The sequence below is a fragment of the Strongylocentrotus purpuratus genome, unplaced genomic scaffold, assembly GCF_000002235.5.
Source record: "Strongylocentrotus purpuratus isolate Spur 01 unplaced genomic scaffold, Spur_5.0 spur5_scaffold_12, whole genome shotgun sequence".
Classification (NCBI taxonomy): domain Eukaryota; kingdom Metazoa; phylum Echinodermata; class Echinoidea; order Camarodonta; family Strongylocentrotidae; genus Strongylocentrotus; species Strongylocentrotus purpuratus.
Genome location: NW_022145597.1, coordinates 16,815,358 through 16,833,519, shown reverse-complemented (window position 1 = coordinate 16,833,519; position 18,162 = coordinate 16,815,358). Strand labels below are relative to the sequence as shown.

The 18,162-nt window shown below is 37.2% G+C and overlaps 1 protein-coding gene across 1 annotated transcript; it reads left to right on the top strand.

Annotated features, from left to right (window-relative positions):
• The first annotated feature begins 55 nt into the window (after nt 1-55).
• Nucleotides 56-17,891, top strand: LOC105445490. Its single transcript, XM_030981396.1, has 15 exons — nt 56-586; nt 690-1,404; nt 3,190-3,309; nt 7,396-7,503; nt 8,244-8,446; nt 9,347-9,396; nt 10,347-10,446; nt 10,928-11,040; nt 12,092-12,191; nt 12,715-12,865; nt 13,224-13,290; nt 14,017-14,083; nt 15,950-16,035; nt 16,984-17,110; nt 17,835-17,891. Exons 1-15 carry the CDS (start codon nt 56-58, stop codon nt 17,889-17,891), a joined length of 2,595 nt encoding a protein of 864 aa, XP_030837256.1.
• The last annotated feature ends 271 nt before the right edge of the window (nt 17,892-18,162 follow it).

Below are 18,162 nucleotides of genomic sequence, written 5' to 3'. Positions count from 1 at the left end.
AATCTGTGCTGTTTACATAAAAAATCGAAGTTTTGTTCCGATTTCCACGTACACGATGGCGTCTCCGTCAGGCAGCACCAAGCAGAAAACCAGCGAAACGCTGAGCACGGCTAAAGCCGGAACTTCACCGGGCGAAACCGCCGCGGGCCCCTCTACGAAGCCTGAGCCAAAGCGCTCATCGGCAGTGAAATCCTCCGATACGAAACGCAAAAGTGTCTTGGCAAAGCCTGCCCCGAATGAGTCTAAGAACTCTGGGCCTAAAAAGAAGGGCAAAAAGCCTGAAGAAAAGGAGGACTTCACGGATTTACGAGGAAGACTTGACAAATTGGAATCCTTAATGGAGAGAATGGTGGATTTTTTGCCTTGTCAATCTGCAACTCGCCCCACAGGGGATACACCACCGACAGCATGTACAGCTGCGACGAACGTGAGATTTCTTCAAGTTGAACATGATGATGATGATTTTGAGCATATTGACACTGGAAACATGGGCCAATGCCCTACGTCATATGACATTGGCAGCATGGATGAGGGTGATGTCAACGAAACTGTTGCACCAGGTTTAGACCAGGAGAATGAGGACAAAGTTCCCGCCCTAGCTGGCTCAGAAATTTGCTATCCCCACTGGGGTAGGTGGCGTGATCCACGATGATTTAGCAAAGTCTGCCATGTACCTCATGTCCCACTAGCTAGAGGAAAATGTGTTGGAGGAAGCTGGAGGGAAATACCCTCCTCCAAGCAATTGTACTCCACTGTGTTGCCCCAAAGTGAATGCAGCAATATGGGAAAACCTATCCTCGCACACGAGAAGCCGTGATTTGAAACTGCAAAGAATCCAAAAGCCTTTGACAAGGGGACTCACAGCTTTTATTCAAACTCTGTCCCCCGATAGCCTATCTGAGACACAACAGGATGCATTGGCATTGCTGTGTAACACAAACTTTGAAATCAACTGCTTACGCAAAGATCAGATTAAGCCAGACTTAAATGCCAAGTACTCACATCTATGCAAACCTGCCACACCAGTGAGTCAGTACTTATTTGGCGATGACTTAACAAAGAGAGTCAAAGATCTTACAGAACAACAAAAAGCTGCATCTGGCGTGGTGCGTGGACAACGTATACACCCCGCCCCCAGTACCATCCGTACAGGACGCAAGCGTCCAGCACTTTTCAATACCGCAGACAAGGATGGAACCGTGCCACCGGCACATCACAAACTTTTCCAAGTAGCAGGCCCGCAAGTGGGAACTACAACAGGCCCTTTTTTAGGCCAGCGAACCCAACGAGGCAGACCATATAGAGCTCCGCCACACACCCAGACGATGAGCATGGAAAACAGACCCAATCCTTCCAGCGGCCACAGGCAGCAAGGAGGAAATAGCTACACCATTACCCAAAGAGGTAGTAGCACATATGAATATTTTGAGAATGTTAAGATTAATGCTCCTTCTACTTCATGTACATTACAACAAGAATGCATCTCAAATGTGCCTGTTGGAGGTCGATTGATATATTTCTATCGTAGATGGCGTGAATTAACGTCAGATCTATTTCTGCTATCAGCAGTGCGAGGCTATGAGATCGAATTTGATTATTCGAAAGGGGTTCCCTCAAGAAATAAGCCCCTCTATGGTTACAAAAAGAGCCCTTTAGAAATAAATCAGATTACTAAAGAAATCTTGGCTCTACAAGCAAAAAACGTAATAGAACCTTGCTCATTTGAAGAGGGAGAATTCATCTTCACGAGACCCAAGAAAGATGGGGGTACTCGTATGATCGTATGATCTTAGACTTATCAGAGCTTAATCAAAGTCTGAACGTACAACACTTTAAGATGGATAACATCCACAATGACAAGCACTTGATTTCTCCGCACTGTTAACTTGCATCAATCGACCTCCAAGATGCTTATTACTCCATTCCAGTAGACCCAAATAGTAGAAAATACTTGAGGTTCATGTGGCAGGGTGAGCGCTGGCAATTTGCAGCCTTACCTAATGGGCTCAGCACAGTCCCCAGACTGTTCACAAAATTGCTGAAGCCAGTCTTCGCCGAACTGCGACAAGCAGGTCATACAGTCATAGGATATTTGGACGACACCATAATTATTGGTGAGACAAAAGAAAAGCTTAAAGAGAGTATGAATGCAACAACCAAGATCCTCTCAGAATTAGGATTCCTCATTCACACTAAAAAATCAGTGCTCATCCCAACACGTGAACTACGTACCTCCCATCAATACAAGTGGTAGCACGAGTGATTGGGAAGGTCATAGCAACTTTCCCTGCGGTTAAGTATGGCCCCTTATACTATAGATCAATGGAAAGGGACAAAATTGCAGCCCTCAGACAAAACAGGGGTCATTTTGACAGAAAGAAAAAAAAAACCTGACTTAGAATTGCACACAGATGCCAGTGGCCTTGGATGGGGAGCTACTGACTTCCAGAAGCAAACAGGGGGTCGTTGGAATGAATTTGAGGCAGAAAGGGCAAGAAACAATGAAATAAATTTCCTGGAAACCCTAGCCGCTGGGTTGGGGATAAAATCCTTTTGCATGAATAAGCGTAACGTTCATGTGATGGTAAGAATAGATAATACCACTGCAGTGGCTTATTTAAATCACATGGGAGGTTGCAAGTCCGCAAATTGTGACAAGATGTCGAGAGAAATTTGGCAGTGGTGCATTTCTCGAAATATTTGGCTCTCCGCAGCCCATGTACCTGGTCGGTTCAATACTATAGCAGATGAAAGATCCAGGAAATTTAATGATCGAACAGAATGGAAACTAAACAGACAAGTGTTCGATAGAATAGTTTCCCACTTTGGTGTACCAGAAATAGACCTGTTCGCCTCAAGACTAAATGCTCAAGTAGAGAAATATGTCACTTGGCACCCAGACCCTGGGGCTTTTGCAGTTGACGCATTTACGCTAGATTGGAAACCTTTTGCATTCTATGCATTCCCACCATTCTGTATGATCCCCAAATGCTTGCAAAAAATCAGAGAGGATAAAGCTAGAGGGTTACTTCTGGTCCCTAATTGGCCTACTCAGGCGTGGTTCTCTCAGTTGGTTAGCATGATGGAAGGAGAGCCATTGTTTATCCAGAGGCAAGAAGATTTGCTACTCCTTCCTGTGTTAAACACCACCCACCCTCTTAATGCTAATATTGACCTCTTATGTTGCAGGTTATGCGGCAACACTTTTAGAATCGGGGACTAAGCAGATGAACAGTGGATATCATTACAGCTTCATGGAGAGCATCAACCTGCAAGCAGTACCATTACCTCCAAGCCGAGGTGGAAACGGTACTATAATTCCTTAGTAGTTCATTTCATGACAGGAACCTTAGCTACAGTGCGTAGCGCTTTATCCACTTTTCTGATTTTCGTTGACAGTAATCAGACAATAAGTACTCACCCACTTATAACCAGACTGATGAGAGGTGTTTTTCAACTGAGACCTGTCTTACCTAGATATACAGAAATATGGAATATTAGTCCAGTCCTCAATTTTCTAAGAAAATTGTCTCCAGTAAACTCCTTAAACCTCAGAGATTTAACACTCAAAGTATGTATGCTAATGGCTCTTGTATCGGCACAGAGAGTGCAAACCTTGCATATATTGAAGACTAACAAGATGACCCTGAAAGGGGGCTTTGTGGTTTTTCATTTGGATGAACACTTGAAGCAAAGCAAACCAGGAAATACCAATTATAAGTTTAAATTGGAAGCATATCCACCTGATAGAAGATTGTGTATTGTAAAATATGTGAAACATTATGTCCAGCGCACAGGACCACTTCGTGGGAATTAGAACTCGTTCTTTGTAAGTTACACCAGACCTCATAATAGAGTAACAACTCAAACCTTATCTCGCTGGATCAAGACCTGCTTGCTAAGAGCAGGTGTGGATACAAACGTTTATAAGGCTCATTCAACACGGGCAGCATCAACTTCAAAAGCTGCCAAGGCAGCACTTCCAATGGACCAGATCCTAGCCCGAGCAGGATGGTCTTCAGAGAAAACGTTCAGGAAGTTCTACATGAAACCTTTTTGAAAACAAGAGAAACTTTACCCAGGCAGTCTTACAAGATAGCACACTGCTTTAAGAACTGCATCAGAAGGCTTTCAATAGAACTGGCATTAAGAGAACAGCTGTCTAATTAATAGAACTGGGATTAAGAAACCAGATGGCTAGAATAACTAGATACAGAAACGAACAATGTTTTTGCAACATTATGACGTCTTATATATGGACGTCTTGTATGTGATATGTTTTGCCACATGTATGAACAGACTACAATAACTGTCAAATATGGTGAGTCATTGATTAGAAGCATTCAATTCAATCTGCATAATCAGTGTTCACTTTCCATACATGTTGGTTGTTCCAAATGTGGCTACTATGCTTCAAAATCTCATGTAATTTCGAACGACGAAATATGAAATAAAATAGTAAGCTTAAACGAGAACTTACCGTTTGAAGTTTGATCTTTATTTTATGAATATTTAGGAGGAAGTTATTACATGCCCTCCTCCCCCACCCAAACTTCAAACTTAAGTGTAAGTTCCCTGTTCCTTACTATTGAGAGTAGCCACATTTGTAGCTTTGAATATTGACTGCGCATGCGCTTGGCGGGATCTCATGTAATAACTTCCTCCTAAATATTCATAAAATAAAGATCAAACTTCAAACGGTAAGTTCTCGTTTAATCTTACTAATTTTATTAAGAAAACGGGAAAAAGAAGAGTAGAAACTAGGGAGAAGGTGCTATGAAAAAATAAGTCTGTAAACGTAACACGAATACAAAGACCTTTGAAAATTAACTCAAGAGTGTTTCAAATATAATTTTGCATATCTGATAGAATCTTGTTCGGATTACGTAATCCGTCATTGCTTGCTAAGGTAACTAGTAAATATGTCAATAATTCATTTCAGTTCACTTTACATTCATTGGTATATGATATCAGTCTCAAATAATTATGAGGCATCGAAAACCACGTCAATCAGTGACGCAATCCTACGTCAGGCAAATAAAGCATCATGTGCTAAAATTAGTCCTCCGTCCCCCTACGTCAAAAGGTTGCGTCCTACCTGTGTCATTAGGTAATTTTCGCAAACTCATTGCGGAATTAGAATCTGCGGTTTGTGTGCAAAATCGAGAAGTTACTTTAGTAACAGTTGGATGACCGATGAGGCCCTGAAGTCTAGAACGGGTTTTGGCCAAATCTACGGGCGTTCTCAATGACGCCCCAAGTAAATGAAGTGCCTCGATACAAACTATTTCATTCACCTGATAATAATAATAGTATTTAAATAGACAGAATCCAATCTGCATACATTAGTTGTTGCTACACTTAATATATGCAGTTTGCATTCTGACTATTGTGAATCCTAGACAGGTGAATGAAATAATTTTTATTGAGGAACTTCACAAAGACGGATGTATTAAATTTGATTACATTACGAAAATGGCCTGTTCCCTTCCACGCAATACACTACAGACGGGACAACACGACTAGCACAACTTGTCTCGACCAAGCCACAAAACGGCTTTTTATCAAATTTCAACAATTTATCATCAAGTTTTAAAACAATTCATGTTATATCCATATTCATGTTGTTATTGTTCAGAAACAATAATCTGAAGAAAACAAAATCACCGAAGAGTCATTCGTGTCAGGGGCGGATCTAGGGGGTTAGGAGTTTTAAATTCCCCCTTGGACTGGCCAAGGTGCTTTCTACCCCCCTCCCCCCCCCCCCCCCCCTCCAAAAAAAAAAATTAAAAAAAAATAAATAAAAAATAAAAAAAATTTAATTTATATTGGTTGGCACTTTTTTTGAAATTGAAAACAAATTTTAGTGCTCCCTACCCCCCACTAAGCGAAATATTGGTCGGTGCGATTTTTCAAATGTCAACCGGCCGTAAACCTGAGTGCTCTGCGTCCGCGAAGGTATGTCCGTTGCTGAGCGAAAACTCGCTATTGTGCATGAGTGCCTGAGTGGCAATGTTTGTGCCGCAATAGACAATTAAGTTTCGCTCTACTGCTTATTATGGTGGGAGTACCATAGTGTATGGGTGGTTATATTAGGGACTTTTAGATTTGCACGAAGAGAACGTGGATTGCTAAGATCGACGTTCTTTTAATGCACTGCCTTGAATGGACGTCACAAGTATCAGTCCACACAAATTTAAAAGTCCCTATTGCTCCTGAGGCTCATACGCTATGGGATTAAAAAGAAAACCATTTAAGTACCTTGGTTTCTGACGCACTGCCCTTGGGTATCTACCGTGGTATTATCGACTTTGTGACCCTCTCACATGACTCTGTAGATCAAATAATTTTCAGATATGCATAGGCCCGAATTCACAAGGGGGTTTAAATCTAACCCATGGTTTAAACCGGTTTAGACCATAGGTTAACCCATGCGTGGTCATTTTGCAATTTACAAGGGAGGTTAAGATTGAACCCACGTTTTAGCAGCGTCACATGACGTCATATTTTAGCACCCGGCGAAATAGAAAAGAACTAAGGCTTGGCCACTGATCACTACAAAAAGTAGAGCAGCTGGAGGCGCTTAGCGTGCGAATTTGTTAATCATTCCATATATAGAATTTTTCATTTCATTTCACTTCTCATAAAAAAAACATGTAACTATTTACATACAATATCTGATTAAACACAACAAAACAAAACAAGAAAATAACATAACAATATTAAAATAATTTTAAGGACCTAGAACTTATACTTAAGACTGTGGTGGAGCCAACAAAGGCCATTGACCTGTCAAGGGCTGGTCTCCAGGAATAAATTAATAATATATAGGTAGGCACAGAACATAGTTTAGTACACAACAAAAGGAAAACAGGCGGTCTGTGTGAAGGAAATGTATACACAAAGAATATTTGAGCATAAATAATTCAGGTGGTGTAGTAATTATTTTGAACAAAATCAACATATTAAAGCATTTCAAAAGGCATTGTTTATATTTGCCTTTGAAAGAGGCAAGCGGTGGGCTGTTTTTTTTATGTCATCAGGTAATGAATTCTATAGTTGAGGTCCCAAGTGTCGGACAGTCTGTCTGGACGACTCATACTTTAACAATTGCACACGTGGTCTATTAGAATATCTGTTATTGTACTGATGCATTTCAGAGTTAAACATGACCATATTATTAAAAACTTCAGGCAGCAAGTTGTTTAAATATTTGTACATAAATAATGCAGTTTGCAATTTACAAATAAATAATCGATATTATAACTATAATTATTATTATTCCCATTATCATTATTAAGATTATTGTTATTGCTATTATTACTACTACATCTACTATATTTATCAACATCATTATCCTCATTACCATCATCATCATCTTTATATCGTTTTTAGGCACAAATAAAACTTTTGAGGCTGATAAAGCCGTCGAATTTGAGATCAAGTCCGTGACAGGCGACAAGACAGTGAGCGTTGCCTTTGCTAAACCCTTTGCAGTCGGAGGTAAGAATGTCTGGTTGGTTCTTCATACTTGTGTATTATTTCCCCTCATAAACAAATTGCAGAAAGAGTTTTACGGCCATTATATTCAAATTGTAATTAAAAATCGATTTTAAAACATGAGTACATTTTCAAAATTACATGATTTAGATCATAATTTTGTAAAGCAAAATCTTAAAATCTATATCCGGTCTATTGTAACTATTGTTTACATAAGTAAAATTTGCAGTTCCAGTTTTTGCTAGATCAAGAGAGAAAAGTTAATTATTCAAAGAAAAAGAAAGAAGAAATAGATGATAAGAAAGTGGGAAGAAGGTCAGTGGTAATTTACATGAATTGTAATTTTGACATTGACAGTCGTTTATTTGTGCGAATTTTATATTTGACTCTATAACTAACTTTTGTTATCCTTTGCTGACATGTTAGGATTTTATGAGTAATGTTGAAATTGAATATGAAATTTGATAATAAATTTATGTTACGGTGACAGCCATCGCTACACTATCTACAACTCATCAGCGAGTTACACTGCTAAATTTGCTACTCCTTCTCTTTAACTCTCTCTGTTCCTCTCCCTCCCTCTCTCTCTCTCTCTCTCTCTCTCTCTCTTTCTCTCTAGTTTCATTCCTGTTATCTTATGATTATCTGTATGCGCTTTAGAAACATGGTAATAAACGCTTCATAAATGTTGCAAATTATTATGTGTATATACAGTATCCCATACTGTGTCATTGATATTACAGTGACCGCCCTCACCACTATCTACGATCCGGGTGTCAGTGCTAAGGAGAATAACAACGTTGTTGAAGGCGTTGGTGATCATACCGATACGAAGCTTGTCATCAATTCCATTGTCCTCGACATCGTCCTCGTCGACGAGCACGGAGTACAGATCGTTCTCGGTAAAGATGAAGAAATACTCCTGACATTCGCGTCCAGCGAACCGGTGAGAGAGAAGTGTTATTTCGTCTAATCTGTATTTATTTTGACGTTTATTGTTTTAGTTTATGTATCATTGTTATGGGAATCTAATTTCGTAATATTTACATTTTTTTATACAAATGAAATTGATATTATATAACAAGTAACTTGATAAATTGTGGATGAACGTCATAACAACACTTTTCTTTCCATTCTTCTTCTTCTTCGGTATATTTTTCAGCCTGGAATTCTAGCTCAACTAGCTTTCAATTCAGTAGGCTAGATTAAACGGTTGATAATCTGTTCATATATAAATGCATGTACATATTAATGGGAGTAAACTTGGAAATTTGAATATACATCACCATCTAAAGACAAGACTCAGGATCAACATGGACCCTGTTTCATTAAGCTTGCTATTAATAGCAAAGTTCTAGTAAAGGTAAAAGCTACTAAATTCAATACGTTTGATAGGGTGAGAGCAATTTATTTCTAGAATAGGCTATTTTCGTAATGTAACTAAATTCATGCATATGCCTGTGTGTAGCGCCACGATACGAGTTATTTCATTCACCTGTTAGCAATACATGTATATCAATGTACATAATTTAATTTGCATACATTAATTGTTACTTCTAGTACAAACATTATGGCTTGTCCTATCTAGCAACATAAACATGTGAAATTTGCATTCTGACTATTGAAAACAAATTATTCGTAACAGGTGAATGAAATACTTCGTATCGAGGGACTTCAGAATAAAGTTGTTTGCATTACGAAAATGGTCTATTTCGGCACTTAATATTGATGATTAGATTTACAAAAAAAAAGGATCCCTGGTAATGGGAAAAGCAGGCCGGAAAATAGACCCTCATGGTCTTAACCAACAAATCTGTGCAAGTTTCATCTTTTATTTCATTTCTAGGGAGGATTCAAGGAGAGAATTTGCCGGTATTATGATGAAGACGTGTCCAAGTAAGATTTCGCAATTTTTTTCAACCACACCCTAATCTCTCTGTGGAGGTGTCGTGGTATGGTTCATTAACTTGACACTCAATTCAAGGGTTGAGGGTTTGAAGCTCAGACCGACACTAACGTCTTTCTGCAAGATGTTAATCCACGTTTGTCACTTTGGTACCTGGTAATCGCTGGGGTAATAATAATTGCAGGGCCCTCAGGAAGATTACCATTGAAGCTGATCGATGAGGCTTCCTGGGTAAACATTAATATTAGTATCATTATTATTATCGTCATTATCTTATTAGATATTACATTATTGTTTGAGAGGGCCGAGAAGTAAAGCATTATGAAAATGGTAGCTTAATGATTTTACCGTGATTGCTTCAACCATTATAATGTTGGATTCAGCATGTTATCATATATATTAAATCAACTATTTTGAAAATTGTTTCACTCTTCAGTTCTTTTGAGTGTTGATTTAACACTAAAGCTTTTAGAATGCATTTGAAGTTTAGATTTCCTTATTTTTTTTTATTTTTCTACCTGATATCGTTTGTTTATCATTTAAAAACTCGTTTCAAATCGAAGTAATGAATCATAAAACAGTTTAAATTGAAAAATTTCTTCAAAAACAATTTACTTACGTTTTCAGGAATTAGATTTGATTCGACTTTCACTTTTTTTTTAACAATTCAAGCCCGGACGACTGTTGTGTATCAGACAATTTGTCATGAATCAACAATATATTTTTCAATTGCACGTATCATTCTACGAGAGGTAAATCAGGCCAGGCTAACACAGATTGGTCATGAAAGTTGCGTTAACAAAACGGTAAACTATGGTAAACGTAACCTCCAGGGTAGGATTTCACTCGCTGAGTAGAATTGGTCTAAGATGGCAAGAAAACACATACATTTTTGACACATTCCTTTTTAACTCTCTAAAAAACAAAAAAAAATCTCTAGATGGTCTCGTTTTGGCTGCTACGTTCAAACCTCCAACACAAGTGTTGTCACTTGCGCGTGTAACCATACCACCAGTTTCGCAGTGCTTCTACAGTTTGAGGTATTGTCATTATTCTTTTAAGACATGTAGACCTCTCACTCGACAGTGAAATATAGGTGATCAATTATAGCGTTACACGAACTAAATTCTAGATTTAAAGCCTAGAACATGGGCCATATACTTGGATCTGAATATCAATTGGATTTAGAACTAGAATTTTATTTTTAATTCGAATAAGTGCATCAGTTTGCATTTAAAGTTGAATTGAATTTGAATTGAAATAGCTGTTTAATTCAAAATTGAATTTGAATTTAATGGTTTCTACGTTTTTTTTTGTAGTACAGTAGAGAGAGTTAACAGACCACATCCTAAACTTTACGTATTAAGGCCCATGCAGTCACAGCCCAAGCCCTTATCCCATACATTTTACAAATTTAAAAACAGGAATTGTTCCTGGACATTTTGTCGGTGACACTGTCGAAGGATCTTTCTTCCTTTCTTCGTTTTTTTTTATTTTTTGCAAACACAAAATCGAATACAGGATTGTGCGATTGACGGTGCCAACCTTCAGATCCAGACTTTAATGACTCGAATCTTCAATTCCATCTCCATCTTCGCCCTCTTCCTCTCCGTCATCATATTCACCTATCTCAAGTAAGTTCATCCATTTATTACAGGTTTTGAAGACTAGTGGATAAGTCTCTGGACTGCGAACCACGTTGTACAGGGTTCGAATCAATGTCGCAGCACCATCATATTCGGCAAGACATTTGCTTCATTCATCTTTTATCACATTACTCAGTCGGTGACAGACATGCATTCAAAATAACACATGCAACCCAGGACGAAGCCTTGACCTGAGCAGGACATCACAGATAAATATGACATTAATTGTCACAAAGTTTGAGATACAGGCAAACCTATCTTAGTAGCAACCTATCTAGAATAACCACAATTACCACACTTTTTGTGTCTCACATAGGCGGCCTTTATAGACAGGTTTGATTATATATATATATATATATATATATACACATATATGTTACCTTCGGCAGAATCATCGCTTCCAGATTTTGGGGTCCAATGTTCATATCATAATTTTAAATCGAGGATTTATTATCGATAAATTGATTGGATTTCATTGGATTGGTTTTGAACTGTTGGTGAATAAAAAAAAAATTTGGTCAATAAATTGATTTCCTTAGATTCATTCAGACATTTATCTCTCATTTAAGAGGCGGGACACCCTGACAGTAAAATCCTCTTTCAAAAAAGGATCTATACAAGTTCTGATCTAATTTAATTTCTTTGATACATCGCGGCCCCGTCATATAAAGAATTTTGATTGACTTGAATCAATCGAAACTTGAAATTAATTTTAACTGCTATCTCTTAAGTACGCAGTTGCGATTGACGCAAATCTTTATAATAGAAGGCCCTAATTTGATTACATTTGCTTAAATGGTGGTACATTTCTGACCGGGTCAATGTTCCAACTGTCTCGCCATAAAGATAACACGAAACTGACGATTTACTATTTATACATTTTTTTTTGACGTGATTTAATTCGATTTGACATGTTGGTTGTGTAATTCCAACTAAATTAAGATTCTTGTTTGCCTCTACTCGAAGAAAATTCAAAATTTGGAGTTCATTGTTTATTCATTGATTTGATTTAAATTAATTTTAATGATTTGACCTGTAGATTGTACACCTCTGACCAGGTCAAAGTTCACATCTGCCTTGCCATCTCACTGGCCTTGGCCCAACTGGTGATGCTGTTTATGGGCCAGACCGAACATAAGGTAAACAAATAATAGGTCGCCATTGACCAAGTAGGCCTATTGAGAATATGTCCGAGTCTACGGAAACAACTTGAGCACATTTTTTAGAACATTGCCTCTGAACATTAACTCATGCTTAACAGCTAAACCACACGGGACCTCTAGGAGAGTTCCCGGATGAATACCGGAATAATAGTAATCATAATCATGATTAAAAAAAAACAATGATCATAATACCAATAAATCAAATCAAATCACATCAATTATAATGATATTAACGATAGTAATTACCAAATGCCTCCATGACAATCACCCATGCCAGTTCGCTTACCATTAACTTTCCCCAAAACTTGTACCCAATCTCCAATACAATATCCATTCTGGACAACTTTGCCAGAAACATTTACCCATGATGTCTGGGACAATAAACCATACCGGACAATGGTGTTTATTGATAATCTATTTTTTCTTCTCAGAATAACACGTCTTATTAAAGAAATAAAATAACTATGTCTACCTATTACACACCCATCCAACACCAAAGGGTATCTGTCGGGCCATAGCTGGTATCATGCACTATTTGTTGACCGCTTACTGCATCTCAATGATCCTTGAAGGGACACTGCTTCACCGCAAGGCCTCCCGGACTCACAAGGCCCCAGCCAAGGGTTGGGTGATCTTACTCTGCGTTTGGGGTAAGGATTGGTAGTAATTAATATTGGTAGAGGGTGGTGGTGATGGTGGTGGTGTTGGTGGTGCTACATAGCCTCTCAGCAAGGCATCTCGTACCCACAAGGCCCAGTCAAGTAGTATTTGATTTGCGTCTGGGATAAGGATTGGAAGCATAACTGGTGGTAGTGATAGTGTTGGTTTTCTTGGTAGTATATGATAGTACCATTAGGCCCCAGCAAAAGGTTGGCTCATTAAGAAAAAAAGCGAATACGCTCATGGGAACACGTACTATGACCACTTTTGTTCAATCATTAAAAATGCAATTGGGCGTTGATTCATAAATGAGAATAATATGGACTCTGTTTTTCTTTTCCCCAATAGGCATTCCATGTGTGATGATAGCCGTAATGATGGGAAGTGTCATTGATGGCTATGGTGGTGAATGTGCGTAAGTATTTACTAGAATAACGACTGGTATTCAAAGTAAACCAATTAAAATCCTGGGCCTTGTCTCATAAAAAGAAGTGCGATTGATCTGGATTGATTGCAAGTCATCCAATCAATCGCAAACTTGCAAACTTCTAAATCTTTAGGACAGATTTGAAACTGAAAGAAAGTTTAAATATTTGGTATAGATGAAAACAATTATTTATGAGCTTTTCCATTCTTTGTTTATTACGTTAGAAGAAGAACCTAGTAGAAATGCCTCTGAAAATTGTGTCATTCAATGTCCCCAAATTGAAACTATGAGGTGAATTTGCTGGAAGGTATAAAACAAACCAACTAACTTGTTGTTAAAGTCTTTTTTATTCCGTTAAAACATCTCATACATATTACAAATTAAAATTAAACACATGTATTTCAAATATATCATTATCATAATACAAAATGATGAACCATATATTATGAGTAGAAACCGAGAGTATGGATAAGAAATAACTATTAAAAAACAAAGACTGTCACATGTGTGCATGGGTGTAGTCCCATATTGACATTTCTGTATGTAGTGTATTTGATTCTTATTAACCTAAAAATCTACATTGGAATGTACTGCATAATCAACCTTTACAAATTCTTTCCAATCAGTTTCTTTCACAATGTAATAATGATAACGCAACTAGTAGTCAACTTTATTTGTAACAATTTTGAAATGCATCACCTTTCTTTTCAATAGCTGCTGGTTGAACGTGCAATACGGAACCATGTGGATTTGGCTTGCAGAGGTGTGTCTTGTCGTAGCGGTAAGTAGTATACCAAACGGAGGTACAGATACTCTAGTTAAAGTAGATATTCATTGACTTAAAAACTAACTTAATTTTCATGATTGCAACGTTGAAACTTTGATTCGACAAGGTTATCAGAATTCAATGCTTAGAAACATTCGAAGTAATGATTATTATAAATTACAAAATGCTTAAATACAGCCCCGGCATAGCACCTGCAGAGCTCTCCGAACGCTGCTGAGATGCGTAATATCACAGTATGGACATGATTTGCACAAATAGACGATGTCCCATGACATCTCACACATTTTCAGTGCCTGTGTTTTCATCTTATCTTGAGTTTTTTCTCTTACTTCACTACCGGCAGGCTAAATGTATAATCTATTGCCTCATTCTAAACCCGCGCATGTTTTTATTTTGATGACAAATGCAGCGATACAAAAATAAAGGAATTGTCGATTGTAAACAAAATAATACTCCATTGTATATTCAGCTGCACACACCGCGGTATGTTCGGCGTTTCAAGAGGGAATAAATGCCGTCCTTAATATCATTCCGGGGGGGGGGGTTCAATTTGAAAGTCTGGTTTCTTTGATTGTTAATTAACCCCTATCTTGTGTATTTACAAGCAAAATATTTTACTTATCAGAATCGGGTCATATCCCCTTTTGAATGGTTTGACATGCCATTACATTTATATATACTAAACTCATTATAATTTGACAAATATTAGCTTTGCAATTATGTTCATTCTTTATGGGATGTCGTCTGCTTGGGCAGTATTGGTCCATATAGTGACGTCATTAAAACATCGTTATTTTTCCGGCGAATCTATCGTATATCCCAGCTATATGGAGGTGGTTGTATTTGTATTTATATAAATCACCCGATATGTAGTTGACCTAAACCTTGTACGATGTCCATCTGTTAGCTTACCATTTTCTAGTGATACATTGGTTGACATAATTGTGATTTTCTTTGAATTTCACCTTCAATGCTTGGTTGTTGTTGGGAATATTCCAGTGGTCGAGACCCAGGGTATTTGGTTTTAGTGTCTCGAGTAAATATAGCACATGTTCATTCCATATCCGGCCCAGTTTAGAACAGTCTAGTGTTACGGCACGTGCATTTCAAAGGAAAGGCAATGACTTCATCACCAACCTTTAGTAACAAGTGTCCTCTGAAAAGAACATCACGTTCGACAAGCCGGGAGAAATATAATTCAATTCAATATAATGTATTTCTACTTTTAAAACAATTTTACAAATCAATAACCAATAGTATATTTGTAAAGCGTTTCATGTAGAGACATTTGTATTAAGCGCTATATACAAATTAAATATTATTATACTATATTATACATATGAATAATAGTGGCAGGCTAATGAAAAGCACTAATTGGCTTATCAAAAAAGACCCCTCAACAAGTATACGCATTACATATTATACATTGTAAGAAAATATCAAAGATCATTAAAGAAATGATAAAGATTAAAAAAATGATAAGGAAGAAAAGATAGGAAATATTATAATTATAGCTTTGCCAGTAAACCAGCTGCGGAATTGGAAAACATGGTGTGTTTTTTATTCCCCTTCTGGCCAAAATAGATCTTGGACAAGACTGAGGGACAAATGTGGGCCGAACATATTGTCCAAATATCTAAGGATGACGTGTATGCACCGAGGAAGGATCGAACCGGGACTTCTCATAATTATGTTAGTCAAGAGCCTTCACAACATACCACAGTGCTATAGTTCATTCTGAGTTGGATGTAAATATTATTGAACATTTGGGCAACAGATCGATGAATCTTTTAGCCGATATTGATTTATTTAAAAACGTACTAATATTTCATTATGTATATTTCTTTGCGATGGTTACAGGTTAACACCGTTCTCCTGTCTCTGATCATGCGCACATTTATCTCTCTCAAGGCGAACACAAAGAAGAGCGAAACTGACAGACTCAAGTAAGTCAAGAACTGTAACTAAACAGGAGAAATACAAGATTACGCTTCTTTATGAAAGATTAAAGATTGAATTATATTTGTTTATGTTGAGGATTTCTTTACTTGACTGATGACAAGGTATGCATTTGCTTGTAAGTAAGGAACCGATGACTGACAGCTTTAAGTCTTTAACGGTACTTTCTTGACGTTTATTGAAATGGAAATGCTTGTTTTGTGCATGCCCATAAGACATATTTGCGTAATAAGTGAGAGCTTTGTTTCTGGTAAATGTTTGACTTTTTACCATGTTATCCGGAAAATCCGTGTGTAGAAGAAAAAAATAAGATAACGAAGATTTAAAAGCAGCGAAGCTGATATGTACAGGATGGTGTTCTCTTGGAGACGTTACATATAGTGCATTTCATTTGACAACTAGATGTGGAGTGGCAACATCAATAAATTTGCAATAGTAATAAAAGAAAATGAAGAATAATGATGTGGAAAATGATGAAAGATATGATTAGTACTACAAATTCGAAGAATAGCAACAAATACAGAAATACTAAAGATTTTTGTTTTGCATCCACCAGAGAAATTTACAAGAATGAACAGAAAGCCGGAATTGGATTATAAACGGAAACTAAAGGAACAAAGCGCGCAAAAAAACATGGGCTGTGATTGGCTGCCGGAAAGTAAACATAATACCAACCGTTTAATGAAAACGTCTTGTAGCAATGAATTATTATGCAAATTATATTAAGAAATAAGTATTTTGATGTCATTGTGTCTGGGAGGTGAAAAGGAACTGAACTACTTTAATCATCGTGTCTCTGTTCCCTGTATAGTGCAGAGGATTCTTAGCGTGCACAGGTGGTAACTCTCCTCTACACGATTCCTACATTTAAACTCCTATCCGACAGACGGTGGGCGTAGCAATATAACTGAAGTATATACATTATGAATTTGCAGGGCTACAGCTCGTGCTTTGTTGATCATGATGCCTATGCTGGGAATGACTTGGATGTTTGCTCTGCTACAAGCTTCGTTCAAAAATGTCTTCTTGCAGTGGTTATTCATCCTACTCAACGCACTGCAAGTAAGAACAAGCAAGCAGACAGACAAACAACTACAGAAACATCACATCAACAAACGACAACAACATTACAACACTACAACATATCAACATAATTTAATAACAGTTATGATGATATTAATAATAATACATGTATTAATAATAATGACAATAATAAAAGTAACAATAATGATATTAATCATAATTATGTTAACAATTATAAGAATGATTATGATAATAACATGTATGATTATGATAATAGAACAAGAAGAACAAGAAGTAACAACAACAACTACAGCAACAACAACAACTAGAAGAATAATATTTGAGCAAAATTTAAACATACATGTATTAAGATTTGGAATGGAAATAAAATCTGGGCAAGTTCCAAACCATAAATAATTAGAAAGATCTAGAAATCTAGAAGGAAGATTTAAACCTATACAAAAAATATCATCTTCGAGTTTCATGACGTTTCCATGGGATTACGTTTCTAGTATCGACATAGCTATATATTCATAGAGTTGAAGAACAAAAAAATTGCCTTGTTTTAATCAGGCTCTCATGTATGATGTCATCCCATCGATAATGCTCCTTTCACATTAAGACTATTGCCTTTTGTGTACAAACCTTTAATCCAAACAGTTAAAAGTTACACGTTTTTAAAAGTTGTTTTTAGTACTCTAATCAGGTAATAAACGTCTTGCCTCTATCTTAACCATCGTTTATTATCTTTGTTCGTAATCAGGGACCCGTGTTCTTCGTGTTTCAGTGCGTCATGAATCCAGAGGTGAGATACATTTAAACAAAACAAAAAACCTTTCTTCCTTCCTCTTTAATCGGGACTATGAAGCTTCATCACTTTCTCAACTATTTCTGGTCGTATTTCGAATATGAGGACATTATAAGAGCAATCCTTCTCAATAGTATATTTATATTACGATAATCCTCCTGTTTTTGATAGATATAATGAGAGAGCTCAGAAAGTTACATGTCACATCTTTACCAGAACTGTACCTTCTCTTTAATCTCAAGCTTGTTCAGATTATCTTATTTCATCATCCTGTCAAGTGATT